The 14,985-nt window shown below is 41.2% G+C and overlaps 1 protein-coding gene across 3 annotated transcripts in view; it reads right to left on the bottom strand.

The window, feature by feature from the left end:
- The window catches only part of LOC139559932 (glypican-5-like), a 264,718-nt gene that overhangs the window by 79,497 nt on the left and 170,236 nt on the right, over window positions 1-14,985 (bottom strand). For all 3 annotated transcript variants that reach the window (XR_011671850.1, XM_071376402.1, XM_071376403.1), the window contains one exon: window positions 1,138-1,258. Coding sequence is in view for 2 of the 3 variants with exons in the window: in XM_071376402.1 (XP_071232503.1) it covers window positions 1,138-1,258 (121 nt within the window). In the remaining variant the exon portion in view is untranslated. The remainder of the gene's footprint in view (window positions 1-1,137; window positions 1,259-14,985) is intronic.

Raw genomic sequence — 14,985 nt, 5'->3', positions numbered from 1 at the left:
ATAAAAAGAGATGGCCAGTGTGAGTACTATCTGAGGGTATATTATGCAGGGCCACAAAAGGCAGCAGTGAAACAGAATCTGTCCCCTCAAATGGCCCCTAGGGACCCCTGGGCAATAGGCTTTTATACCCAGGCCCTTTCAGGACCTAATCCTCATCTACATAACAACGGTGTCACTTTGAAGCTGCACTGTGTCATCTCCGCCTGGCCATCACTCACTGCTGGCCTTTTGCTCTATGTGTGTCGCTCTCTCCCGATGTCTGGCATTCTCTCTCTCTCTGTCTCTCTCACTGCCTCTCGATCTCTCTGTCTGTCTCTCATTACCCCTCTCTCTCGCCGTCTCTCTTCCCTCTTTCTCATTTATCGTTTGCTCTTACAACAATCTCGGTATAAGAGAGAAAGACAGGAAAGCAGAGGTCAGCTAACAAAATACAACTATGCCTCAGATGTCATGTTATGGTGTGTTCAATATTCACGTAACAGGATCAAACGTAGTGACACGGACTAGGTACTGTAAAGCCAGATCCAATCCAATAAGTCCAACCCGTTTTCTCCAGTTTGACCTATAATAAACAAGATCAGAACTGTCCAATATACAGTAATACAGTGTGTAAGCTAGGATAATAGAGCATATAGAAAACAGTAGATTGTAGTATCAAGTTTCATACATTCCTCCTCTTCTCCTCAACAGCTGCCCTGAGGGTAGAATACAGTATGGTACAGTAGGAATCTGCTCTGTTCTCATTGTGTTGAAGAGACATGGATCCACATCCACTGCTTTAGGCTCTCGTCCCACTTCCACAGAATATAGCTTTTCTTTGTAGGTCTGGAATCTCTAGATGACTAGTTATGCACTGTACCTTTAGACAGCGTTCACTGTCTGCACATATACTAGTACAACCTTCCTAAGTAGACACACGAACACACAACAAGAATATGTTTCTTTAAAAGTGTAATTCTAAAACCCATCCTTTCACATGCAAACTGAAAAATAATAGTATAAACCTGTCAATCAACTGCCTTTACCTTGTCTGGTCCCACCTGTTTGTGCTGTATACGCCTATAGCAAACTCGGTAGCGATACAACTTTGTGTTAGTGTAACCATGGTAATGGCGTGAGGCTGGAGGGAGGGCCTACCTGGTTGAAGCGCTCCAGCCTCTCCTTGACCTCGGCCAGTTCGGGGTTAGGGCTGCGAACTTTGACCTCTGGGTTCTGCTTCTGGGCCTGGAGACCGTTCCCCACCACTCTGCCTGTATAACTAGAGAGAGATAGAGGAGGATGGATGGGGAGAGAAAGAGAGAGGTTGAATTGATCATTGACTTGTTGAACGTAGGCAATAAAAACAGCGACATTGCATCACATCACAATCTGGATTATATGTCAAACAACCAACACTCATTCAATATGTATCAAAACCCTCCTTCAATATGTATCAAAACCCCCCTTCAATATGTATCAAAACCCTCCTTCAATATGTATCAAAACCCTCCTTCAATATGTATCAAAACCCCCCTTCAATATGTATCAAAACCCTCCTTCAATATGTATCATAACCCTCCTTCAATATGTATCAAAACCCTCCTTCAATATGTATCAAAACCCTCCTTCAATATGTATCAAAACCCTCCTTCAATATGTATCAAAACCCTCAATCAATATGTATCAAAACCCTCCTTCAATATGTATCAAAACCCTCCATCAATGTATCTAAACCCTCCTTCAATATGTATCAAAACCCCCCTTCAATATGTATCAAAACCCTCCTTCAATATGTATCAAAACCCTCCATCAATATGTATCAAAACCCTCCATCAATGTATCGAAACCCTCCTTCAATATGTATCAAAACCCCCCTTCAATATGTATCAAAACCCTCCTTCAATATGTATCGAAACCCTCCTTCAATATGTATCAAAACCCTCATTCAATATGTATCAAAACCCTCATTCAATATGTATCTAAACCCTCATTCAATATGTATCAAAACCCTCCATCAATGTATCGAAACCCTCCTTCAATATGTATCAAAACCCTCCTTCAATATGTATCAAAACCCTCCTTCAATATGTATCAAACTCTCCATGAATATGTATCAAAACCCTCCTTCAATATGTATCAAAACCCTCATTCAATATGTATCAAAACCCTCCATCAATGTATCGAAACCCCCCTTCAATATGTATCAAAACCCTCCTTCAATGTGTATCAAAACCCTCCTTCAATATGTATCAAAACCCTCCATCAATGTATCGAAACCCTCCTTCAATATGTATCAAAACCCCCCTTCAATATGTATCAAAACCCTCCTTCAATATGTATCAAAGCCCTCATTCAATATGTATCAAAACCCTTATTTAATATGTATCAAAACCCTCCTTCAATATGTATCAAAACCCTCATTTAATATGTATCAAAACCCTCCTTCAATATGTATCAAAACCCTCATTTAATATGTATCAAAACCTTCCTTCATTATGTTTCAAAACTCTCATTCAATACGTATCTGTCAGGTCCGTAGAAAGGATTGGACCAAGGTGCAGCATGGTAGGCATACATTTTCTTTTATAAATGAACACAGAACAAAAACAACAAAATACTGACCGAAACGTGAAGCTACTGGCGTGCACACATGCAACTGAAGACAAGATCCCACGAAACACAAAGAGGAAATGGCTGCCTAAATATGATCCCCAATCAGAGACAACGATAAACAGCTGTCTCTGATTGGAAACCATACCATACCAGACCAACATAAACCATTAAACACCTAGATGACCCACCCTAGTCACTATCACGCCCCAACCAACAGAGAATAAACGGCTCTCTATGGTCAGGGCGTGACAGTATCATAACACTCCTTCAATATGTATCAAAACCCAAACATTCAATATGAATCTCTACCAACTGGTCCCGTGTGGCTCAGTTGGTAGAGCATGGCGCTTGCAACGCCAGGGTTGTGGGTTCATTCCCCACGGGGGGACCAGGATGAATATGTATGAACTTTCCAATTTGTAAGTCGCTCTGGATAAGAGCGTCTGCTAAATGACTTAAATGAATCAAAACCCTCCTTCAATATGTATCAAAACCCAAACATTCAATATGTATCAAAACCCTCCTTCAATATGTATCAAAACCCAAACATTCAATATCAAAACCCTCCTTCAATATGTATCAAAACCCTCCTTAAATATCTATCAAAACCCTCCTTCAATATGTATCAAAACCCTCCTTCAATATGTATCAAAACCCAAACATTCAATATGTATCAAAACCCTCATTCAATATGTATCAAAACCCTCCTTCAATATGTATCAAAACCCTCCTTCAATATGTATCAAAACACTCCTTCAATGTGTATCAAAACACTCCTTCAATGTGTATCAAAACACTCCTTCAATATGTATCAAAACCCTCATTCAATATGTATCAAAACCCTCCTTCAATATGTATCAAAACCCAAACATGCAAGATGTATCAAAACATTCAAAGTGTTTAACGCAGTAGTGAAAATGATAACGTGCCCGCTAAAATGTTGATGACATTCTTCAAGTCTACCCTCTATCGGTTTCAAATTCAAAGTAGAACAAAAGCACTTTGGATCCACTCAGAGTGATGAGGACAGTTAGTCCAGCACGTTCTCAGCAGCACAACATTTTCTCAGAGGCACTATCATTCTACATTGTAGAATAATAGTGAAGACATCAACACAATGAAATAACACATATAGAATCATGAAGTAAGCAAAAACTTGTTTAGCAAATGAAAATATACATATTTTATATTTGAGATTTTTCTAAGTAGCCACCCTTTGCCTTGATGATAGCTTTGCACACTCTTGGCATTCTCTCAACCAGCTTAATGAGGTAGTCACCTGGAATGCATTTCATTTAACAGGTATGCCTTGTTAAAAGTTAATTTGTGGAATTTCTTTCCTTCTTAATGTGTTTCAGCCAATCAGTTGTGTTGTGATAAGGTAGGGGTGGTATACAGAGGATAGCCCTATTTGGTAAAATACCAAGTCCATATTATAGCAAGAAAAGCTCAAATAAGCAAAGAGAAACAACAGTACATCATTACTTTAAGACAGGTCAGTCAATCCGGAAAATTTCAAGAACTTTGAATGTTTCTTCAAGTGCAGTCGCCAAAACCATCAAGTGCTATGATGAAACTGGCTCTCATGAGGACTGCCACAGGAAAGGAAGACCCAGAGTTACCTCTGTTGCAGAGGATACGTTCATTAGAGTTACCAGCCTCAGAAACTGCAGCCCAAATAAATACTTCACGGAGTTCAAGTAACAGACACATCTCAATATCAACTGTTCAGAGGAGACTGCATGAATCAGTCCTTTATGGTCAAATTGCTGTAAAGAAACCACTACTAAAGGACACCAATAAGAAGAAGTGACTTTCTTGGGCCAAGAATCACGAGCAATGGATATCAGACCAGTGGAAATATGTCATTTAGTCTGATTATTCCAAATATGAGATTTTGGTTCCAACCGCAGTGTCTTTGTGAGACGCAGAGTAGTTGAACGGATGACCTCTGCATGTGTATTTCGCACCATGCAGCATGGAGAAGGAGGTGTGATGGTGTGGGGGTGCTTTGCTGGTGACACTGTCTATGATTTATTTAGAATTCAAGGCACACTTATCCAGCATGGCTACCACAGCATTCTGCAGCGATACGCCAACCCATCTGGTTTGCCCTTAGTGGGACTAACATTGTTATTCAACAGGACAATGACCCAACACATCTCCAGGCTGTGTAAGGGCTATTTGACCAAGAAGGAGAGTGATGGAGTGCTGCATCAGATGACTGGCCTCCACAATCACCCAACCTCAAACCAATTGAAATGGTTTAGGATGAGTTGGACTGCAAAGTGAAGGAAAATCAGCCAACAAGTGCTCAGCATATATGGGAACTCCTTCAAGACTGTTGGAAAAGCATTCCAGGTGAAGCTGGTTGAGAGAATGCCAAGCGTGTGCAAAGCTGTCATCAAGGCAAAGGGTGGCTACTTTGAAGAATCTAAATTTGTTTAACACTTTTTTGGTTACTACATGATTCCATATGTGTTATTTCATATTATTCTTCACTATTATTCTTCAATGTATAAAATTGTAAAAATAAAGAAAAACCCTTGAATGAGTAGGTGTGTCCAAACTTTTGTCTGGTACTGTATGTGATATCAATAGAGAGGTATACTTTCTGGGTGATTTAAATATTGACTGGATTTCATCAGGCTGCCCACTCAAGAGAAAGCTTCGAACTGTAACTAGTGCCTGCAACCTGGTTCAGGGTAGTTACAAACAGCACAGGAATTAAATCATCAACCTGTATTGATCATATCTTTACTAATGCTGCAGAAATTTGTTTGAAAGCACTATTCAAATTCATCGGATGTAGTGATCACAATATAGTAGCCATATCTAGGAAAAGCAAAGTTCCAAAGGCTTGGCCTAATATAGTGTATAAGAGGTCATACAAGAAGTTTCGTGGTGATTCCTATGTTGTTGATGTGAAGAATATTTGTTGGTCCGTGGTGTGTAATGATGAGCAACTAGACACTGCACTTGACACATTTATGAAATTACTAATAAGCATGCACCCATTAAGAAAATGAATGTAAAAATGGTTAAATCCCTGTGGATTGATGAGGAATTGAAAAAGTGTATGGTTGAGAGGGATGAGGCAAAAGAGATGGCAAATAGGTCTGGCTGTGCAACCGATTCGCAAACGGACTGCACATTTAAAAATCATGTGATTAAAATGAATTTAAAAAAATAAGAAACTACACTATGAAACAAAGATAAATGACATAAAAAAAATTATAGTAAAAAGCTTTGAAGCACCTTAAATGAAATTTTGGGCAAAAAGGAAAACTCCGCTCCATCATTCATTGAATCAGATGGCTCATTCATCACAAAACCCACTGATATTGTCAACAACTTTAATGACTTTGTCATTGGCAAGATTAGCAAATATAGGCATGACATGTCAGCAACAAAGGCTGACACTACACATCCAAATTATGAAAGACAAGCATTGTAATTTTGAGTTCCGTAAAGTAAGTGTGGAAGAGGTGAAAACATTATTGTTGTCACGCCCTGACCTGAGATATCTCTGTTTTCTTTATATTTTGGTTAGGTCAGGGTGTGACTAGGGTGGATTACCCAAGTTTTTGTATTGTCTAGGGGGTTTTGTATTGTCTAGGGGGTTTTGTATTGTCTAGGGGGTTTTGTAGGTCTAGGTATTTGTATGTTTATGGTGGCCTGATATGGTTCCCAATCAGAGGCAGCTGTTTATCGTTGTCTCTGATTGGGGATCATATTTAGGTAGCCATTTCCCCTTTGGTGTTTGTGGGTTCTTATTCTATGTTTAGTTGCCTGTCTGCACTATTTCATATTGCGCCACGTTTTGTTGTTTTGTTAGTTTGTTCAGTGTTCTTTCTTTATTAAAGAAGAATGTATGCATACCACGCTGCACCTTGGTCCGATTCATATGACGAACGTGACAATTGTTGTCTATCAACAATGACAAGCCACCAGTGTCTGACAACTTGGATGGAAAATTACTGAGGATGAGAGTGGACGATGTTTCCACTCCTATTTGCCATATCAAAAACTTAAGCCTACTAAAACGTGTGTGCTCTCGGGCCTTGAGAGAAGCAAAAGTTATTCCCCTACCTAAGAATAGTAAAGCCCCCTTAACTGGCTCAAATAGCCGACCAATCAGCCTGTTATCAACGCTTAGTAAACTTTTGGAAAAAATCGTGTTTGACCAGATACAATGCTATTTTACAGTAAACAAACAGATTTTCAGCACACTTATAGGAAAGAACATTTAACAAGGACAGCACTTATACAAATGACTGGTGATTGGCTGAGAGAAATTGATGATAAAACGATTGTGGTGGCTGTTTTGTTAGACTTCAGTGCAGCTTTTGACATTATAGGTCATAGTCTGTTGCTGGAAAAAACACATGTTTTATGGCTTTACACCCCCTGCTATATTGTGGACAAAGAGTTACCTGTATAACAGAACACAAAGGGAGTTCTTTAATGGAAGCCTCTCCAACAAAATCCAGGTAGAATCAGGAATTCCCCAGGACAGCTGTCTAGGCCCCTTACTTTTTTCAATCTTTACTAACAACATGTCATTGGCTTTGAGTAAAGTCAGTGTGTCCATGTATGCGGATGACTCAACACTATACATGTCAGCTACCACAGCAACTGACATGACAGAAACAGTTATTAACAAAGAGCTCCAGTTAGTTTCAGAATGGGCAAGTCCTAAATATTTCACAAACGAAAAGTATTGTATTTGGGACAAATCATTCACTAAACTCTAAACCTCAACTAAATCTTGAAATGAATAATGAGGAAATTGTTTAAGTTGAAGAAACTCAACTGCTTGGAGTAACCCTGGATTGTAAACTGTCATGGTCAAAACATATTGGTACAACAGTAGCTAGGATGGGGAGAAGTCTGTCTATAATAAAACACTGCTGCCTTCTTAACAGCACTATCAACAAGGCAGGTGCTACAGGCCCTAGTTTTGTCGCACCTTAACTACTGTTCAGTTGTGTGGTCAGGTGCCACAAAGAGGGACTTAGGAAAATTGCAATTGGCTCAGAACAGGGAAGCACGGCTGGCCCTTGGATGTAAACAGAGAGCTAACATTATTGATATGCATGTCATTCTCTCTTCTGCCTTAGCAGCAGCTAATGGGGATCCATAATAAATACAAATACAAAATACCTAAGATGTGCTCCAACGTAAAAGTCTATAAGCAAGGTGAACTGAAGTATCACTGGCTTGTGATCTAAGTAGTGATGTGTTGATAAGGTGTATCTGTATCTCTTCATATGGCTGGAACAGCACTTCACAGAGTTGCAATAGATGTCTTAAACCTCCCCTAGCTTCAACTGTAGCTTTACCTCTCTCCTCTCGCTCTCTCTCCTCACTTCTTCTCTCCCTCTCTCCTCAGAGTGGCTGGCATTGCTAATGCTCTCCCTCTCGCTCCTTCCCCCTCTCTCTCCATCTCTGTCTTGACAACAAACAAAGCCCCCTAATTGCACCTGCAGGTCTTGAAGCCTGTCTTGTCAAGGGGAAACAATCAATACCTATTGGACTCATACCCACCTCCCCCGACATCAATGATTCATTGGAAAGTCAAATGGCTTCCTTTTTTTGTGTTTAAATGTAAGAGCGTCCTGCTGTGCTTTGACATGACTGGGGGAGCGGATTGGGTTAATGGCTTGGCTGGGGGTTGGGTTAATGGCTTGGCTGGGGGTTGGGTTAATGGCTTGGCTGGGGGTTGGGTTAATGGCTTGGCTGGGGGTTGGGTTATTGGCTTGGCTGGGGGTTGGGTTATTGGCTTGGCTGGGGGTTGGGTTAATGGCTTGGCTGGGGGTTGGGTTATTGGCTTGGCTGGGGGTTGGGTTATTGGCTTGGCTGGGGGTTGGGTTAATGGCTTGGCTGGGGGTTGGGTTAATGGCTTGGCTGGGGGTTGGGTTATTGGCATGGCTGGGGGTTGGGTTATTGGCTTGGCTGGGGGTTGGGTATTTGGCATGGCTGGGGGTTGGGTTATTGGCTTGGCTGGGGGTTGGGTATTTGGCTTGGCTGGGGGTTGGGTTATTGGCTTGGCTGGGGGTTGGGTTATTGGCTTGGCTGGGGGTTGGGTTATTGGCTTGGCTGGGGGTTGGGTATTTGGCTTGGCTGGGGGTTGGGTATTTGGCTTGGCTGGGGGTTGGGTATTTGGCTTGGCTGGGGGTTGGGTTATTGGCTTGGCTGGGGGTTGGGTTATTGGCTTGGCTGGGGGTTGGGTTATTGGCTTGGCTGGGGGTTGGATTAATGGCTTGGCTGGGGGTTGGGTTAATGGCTTGGCTGAGGGTGGATGTATACACGCGGTAGTCATCAGATAGAAGAAGCTAATTAAACAAGAATATTAAAGAGTGTAAAGTTGGGCATTAATGAGGGTTTTGCGTGCATGCTCTCACTCAGTCACTGCTGCTCTGTGTGAATCCAGACACTCTGACTCACTCCTCTAAATACTGAGTCACTCCAAGGTGAAAATCCCCCCAATAACTGCTCAGAGATTAGCAATGCCTGCTCCTGTCCTACAGTTCCCTCCCTGAGACCATACATTGATCTGACCCTGGAACAGGGTTAACCTTTACTTAACACCCATCCCGGATCCGGGAGCATCCTCATCAGTAAAAGCTGACTAGCATAGCCTAGCGCCACAAGTAAATAATAGCATATAAATATCATGAAATCACAAGTCCAATACAGCAAATGAAAGATAAACATCTTGTGAATCCAGCCATCATTTCCGATTTTTTAAATGTTTTACAGCTAACCACAATAGCCAAAGACTCAACCGCATATTTTCACCATGTTTCTACCGCATAGGCAGCTATCACAAAACCGACCAAATAGAGATATAATTAGTCACTAACCAAGAAACAACTTCATCAGATGACAGTCTTATAAACGCAGTGCCCTTGTGCCCTTGTGCCCTTGTTCAGGCCCTACACCCAAACAAGGGCACTGCGTTCATCCACCTCTGGCCTGCTCGCCTCCCTACCTCTGAGGAAGTACAGTTCCCGCTCAGCCCAGTCAAAACTGTTCGCTGCTCTGGCACCCCAATGGTGGAACAAACTCCCTCACGACGCCAGGTCAGCGGAGTCAATCACCACCTTCCGGAGACACCTGAAACCCCACCTCTTTAAGGAATACCTAGGATAGGATAAAGTAATCCTTCTAACCCCCCCCCCCCCCCCCCCCCTTAAAAGAGTTAGATGCACTATTGTAAAGTGGTTGTTCCACTGGATATCATAAGGTGAATGCACAAATTTGTAAGTCGCTCTGGATAAGAGCGTCTGCTAAATGACTTAAATGTAAATGTAAATGTTATAACATGTTATACAATAAATTTATGTTTTGTTCGAAAATGTGCATATTTGGAATAAATCATAGTTTTATATTGCAGCTACCATCAAAAATATCACCAAAGCAGACAGAATAATTACAGAGAGCAATGTAATATACCTAAATACTCATCATAAAACATTTATGAAAAATACATGGTGTACAGCAAATGAAAGATAAACATCTTGTGAATCCAGCCAATATTTCCAATTTTTTAAGTGTTTTACAGCGAAAACACAATATAGCATTATATTAGCTTACCACAATAGCCAACACACAACCGCATTTATTCACCGCATAGATAGCATTCGCAAAAACCAGCAAAAGTTATAAAATTAATCACTAACCTTGACCAACTTCATCAGATTACAGTCTTATAACATCAGGTTATACAATACACTTATGTTTTGTTCGAAAATGTGCATATTTAGAGCTGCAAATCAGAATCTTGTACAATGAGTCCTAGGTCCAGAATAAATCGTTGTTTGGTTTAAGAATGTCCTTTTCTCCTGTCGAATTAGCAACCTTAGCTAGCCATGTGGCGCGAACATGCCCATCTTCTCTTGATGCAAAGAACGGAAAATTCCAAAAGTCCCAATAAACGTTGAATAAACTGATACAACTCGGTTGAAAAAAACTACTTTATGATGTTATTATCACATGTATCAAATGTATCAATGTATCAAATAAAATCAGAGCCGGTATGCCGTGTATACCGAACGCTTTTCAGAAGCCAATGTCGACGTACTTCGCGCGCCAGAGAAGACAAAGAAATTTCCAGACCTGTCACTCCAAAAGCTCTTGTTCGGCCTCAGATCAAGCTAGACACCCCATTCCACCTTCCACTGCCTGTTGACATCTAGTGGAAGGCGTATGAAGTGCATGCATATCGATAAATATTAGGCAATTGAATAGGCAGGCCCTGGAACAGAGCATCGTTTTCAGATTTTTCACTTCCTGTATGGAAGTTTGCTGCAAAATTAGTTCTGTTTTACTCACAGATATAATTCAAACAGTTTTAGAAACTTGAGTGTTTTCTATCCAATAGTAATAATACTATGCATATTGTACGATCTAGAATAGAGTACGAGGCAGTTTAATTTGGGCACGATTTTTTCCAAAGTGAAAACAGCGCCCCCCTATTGACAAGAAGATAAGCAGTGACCTTCACCTCCAGTGTCTGACTCACCAGAACTTCAAACGTGAGGTCTGTCGGAAGCTGTTGCATAGAGGATTGTCAATACTGATGAGCTCAACTGAATTCTACACATAGACGAGATAAAGCAGTTTCTTTGGTATACACCTGTAGAGATCCTAGAAAATTGCATGTTCTGTAATTCTATGCTCTTTTGCAGGGCTTGAAACTGCATATGGAAAAGGTGGTGCAGGGTGTTAGTGAGCGGATCTGAGAGATTGTAATACGCTATGAAAGTTACCAGGAAGTGCCTACCTCTCACCCTGGTCGTTGTTGAACTTTTGGAGGCTTTGGAGGAGTCTTCGATGAGCAAAAACGTTGGGCAAAAACTTAATAAAAGGCATCTGGCAGTAAATTCAGTAAATTTATCCACAAATATATCTTAAATGACAGTGTTTCCACATATTTGATGAGATAAGCGTCAAGCCCATTCAAAAGATTAGGGAACATGAGCCGGAAGTAAAGAGGAAGGTGAAGTTTGACCATATATCGCAATATTATTTTTTGTGCTAATCGACTGTACCTGTATTTTTCCTCCATCTTATTTTTTTAAATAGGGAGCTAATTTGTTTTCAGCACTTGTATTTTATTGCCATGACTGATCAAAACACGTTTGTCATGGCTCTTTCTTGTCCCTCTGCAGCAGACATACAGTGGCTTGCGAAAGTATTCACCCCCCTTGGCATTTTTTATTTTGTTGCCTTACAACCTGAAATTAAAATGGATTTTTGTGGGGTTTGTATCATTTGATTTACACAACATGCCTACCACTTTGAAGATGCAAAATATTTTTTATTGTGAAACAAACAAGAAATAAAACAAAAAACTGAAAACTTGAGAGTGCATAACTATTCACCCCCCAAGTCAGTACATTGTAGAGCCACCTTTTGCAGCAATTAGAGCTGCAAGTCTCTTGGGGTATGTCTCTATAAGCTTGGCACATCTAGTCACTGGGATTTTTGCCCATTCCTCAAGGCAAAACTGCTCCAGCTCCTTCAAGTTGGATGGGTTCCGCTGGTGTACAGGAATCTTTAAGTCATACCACAGATTCTCAATTGGATTGAGGTCTGGGCTTTGACTAGGCCATTCCAAGACATTTACATGTTTCCCCTGAAACCACTCGAGTGTTGCTTTAGCAGTATGCTTAGGGTCCTTGTCCTGCTGGAAGGTGAACCTCCGTCCCAGTCTCAAAAAACCCAGAAACAGGTTTCCCTCAAGAATTTCCCTGTATTTAGCGCCATCCATCATTCCTTCAATTCTGACCAGTTTCCTAGTCCCTGCCGATGAAAAACATCCCCACAGCATGATAGGGTTCTCGGTGTGATGAGAGATGCGCCAGACATAGTGTTTTCCTTGATGGCCAAAAAGCTCAATTTTAGTCTCATCTGACCAGAGTACCTTCTTCCATATGTTTGGGGAGTCTCCCACATGCCTTTTGGTGAACACTAAACGTGTTTGCTTATTTATTTATTTAAGCAATGGCTTTTTTCTGGCCAGTCTTCCATAAAGCCCAGCTCTGTGGAGTGTATGGCTTAAAGTGGTCCAAATGGACAGATACTCCAATCGCCGCTGTGGAGCTTTGCAGCTCCTTCAGGATTATCTTTGGTCTCTTTGTTGCCTCTCTGATTAATCCCATCCTTGCCTGATTAATCCCCTCCTTCCGTGAGTTTTGGTGGGCGGCCCTCTCTTGGCAGGTTTGTTGTGGTGCCATATTCTTTCCATTTTTTAATAATGGATTTAATGGTGCTCCGTGGGATGTTCAAAGTTTCTGATATTTTTTTATAACCCAACCCTGATTTTACTTCTCCACAACTTTGTCCCTGACCTGTTTGGAGAGCTCCTTGGTCGTCATGGTGCCGCTTGCTTGGTGGTGCCCCTTGCTTAGTGGGGTTGCAGACTCTGGGGACTTTCAGAACAGGTGCATATATACTGAGATCATGTGACAGATCATGTGACACTTAGATTGCACACAGGTGGACTTTATTGAACTAATTATGTGACTTCTGAAGGTAATTGGTTGCACCAGATCATATTTAGGGGCTTCATAGCAAAGGGGGTGAATACATATTCACCCACCACTTTTCCGTTTTTAATTTTTTAGAATTTCATAAGTAATTTCTTTTTCACTTCACCAATTTGGACTATTTTGTGTATGTCCATTACATGAAATAAAAATAAATATCAATTTAAATTACAGGTTGTAATGCAACAAAATGGGAAAAAACGGCAAGGGGGATGAATACTTTTGCAAGGCACTGTATGGAGAGAAATATGTTTGGAATGTATCGTGAGATCCGTGGCAATTCCCAGCCCTAATATAGAACACTAAAGTACCATTTAGAATACTGTTTAAGATAAGAACTATATGTTACCTTGTCTGATCTTATACAGTATTCTACATGGCCAGTCAATCAGACTCATCTCAGCATCTGACAGCTTCAGTTTATATAACTGAGTATTGAAATACCAGCGAAGAGAGGGAAAGAGCTCTGTAATTGAGTTCATAACAGCAGTGCAATGCCAATGCCTCTGTGTTTAAGAGCGTGAATGGGCAATTGGGTTGGAGGATCAGTGTGTGTGTGTGTGTGCACAACTTGTGTGCATGTTTGTGAGGTCAGACAGTTCAGGCCATTAGCTCCCTCTCCACACATACACATACGTGCACACACACTCGTATACAGAAGAACCCCTCCCCCCACACACTTAACTAATGATGGTGCTGCTGGAAAGCCTGTAAGCCAACAGGGAGACCCAGTGGCCATGGCTGGAGGAAAGAGTGAAATGTGGCTTTGATGAACCTGGCAGACACATACACACACACATACATCAGGGTTTCGGTTTGTGGCGCCGGACAACGTGATCGGGAAGACTTTAATTTACCGGGCATTTGAGAAATATACCGGACCCATATGCCGGACCCATATGCATTGGGGCGTACACCCACAGTGCTCACAATGACAGAAATCACACTTAGATGATGACAATGCATCTTAACAGAACATGCAACTCCTGTAATGAAGCAAACAATAAAACTTCATTTTCGCAGGAAAACACCATTTAAAACAGCACACCTGATGCGAGCAGTTCTGTATGTGACAGAGATAAAAACCTCCATTAGAAACTTAGAAAGAGGGGGAATCTAAAGATGCAACAACTAGGATGGGTTGCTAATATGACTAGGATAGTGCCTTTGGCTTCTGGACGAATATAACAGGAGAAAAATGCTGGTTTCAATGTCATATGAGGAAGTCTTTCGAAAATAATCGCCTCCCGTTTCTATGGTCGGATTTTGCCTAGGCTACTTTGAAGCCAGGTAAGACATGACTCATAATATGAAGTAAAATGTTCAGGTTACAAACAATTAAGTGTATGTTTTCAACATGCATACTACCTCCAAATCACATTGCAAAGTGGTGTGTGATGCGCTGAAGGCTGCCTACCGTTGCTTATGCACTTGAACGGCAAGTTGGATTGTATTTAGAATAATTTAGCGCAATGATAGTGACCTTTAAAAGCAGATGTTTCACTCCGTCAGCAACGAGCAATCTGTTTGAGGAGCTGTAGCAGCAGCTCTGGCGCTATCTGACAAGTGATACTCCGCTCAAAATAGGCTCTGTACGCTGTGCATGTGTGATAAATAAGATACATGATGACTAACGAAAATACACCTGCCCCAATTCAACTCCACTACATTTAAGAAATTAGCCTATAGACCAATTAGGATGACGGTCAAATGTATTTACATACACTGATATTTCCATCAATGAATAAAAAGCATTTGTTTTTTCTCCCGGTCACTCAGGTTTTGAAATGGAGGGTTCCTTTAGTGTTGTTGCCACTTTTATACTCTTACTGTC

Source organism: Salvelinus alpinus, chromosome 30, assembly GCF_045679555.1.
Source record: "Salvelinus alpinus chromosome 30, SLU_Salpinus.1, whole genome shotgun sequence".
Lineage (NCBI taxonomy): Eukaryota > Metazoa > Chordata > Actinopteri > Salmoniformes > Salmonidae > Salvelinus > Salvelinus alpinus.
This window is presented reverse-complemented; position numbering and strand designations above follow the sequence as displayed.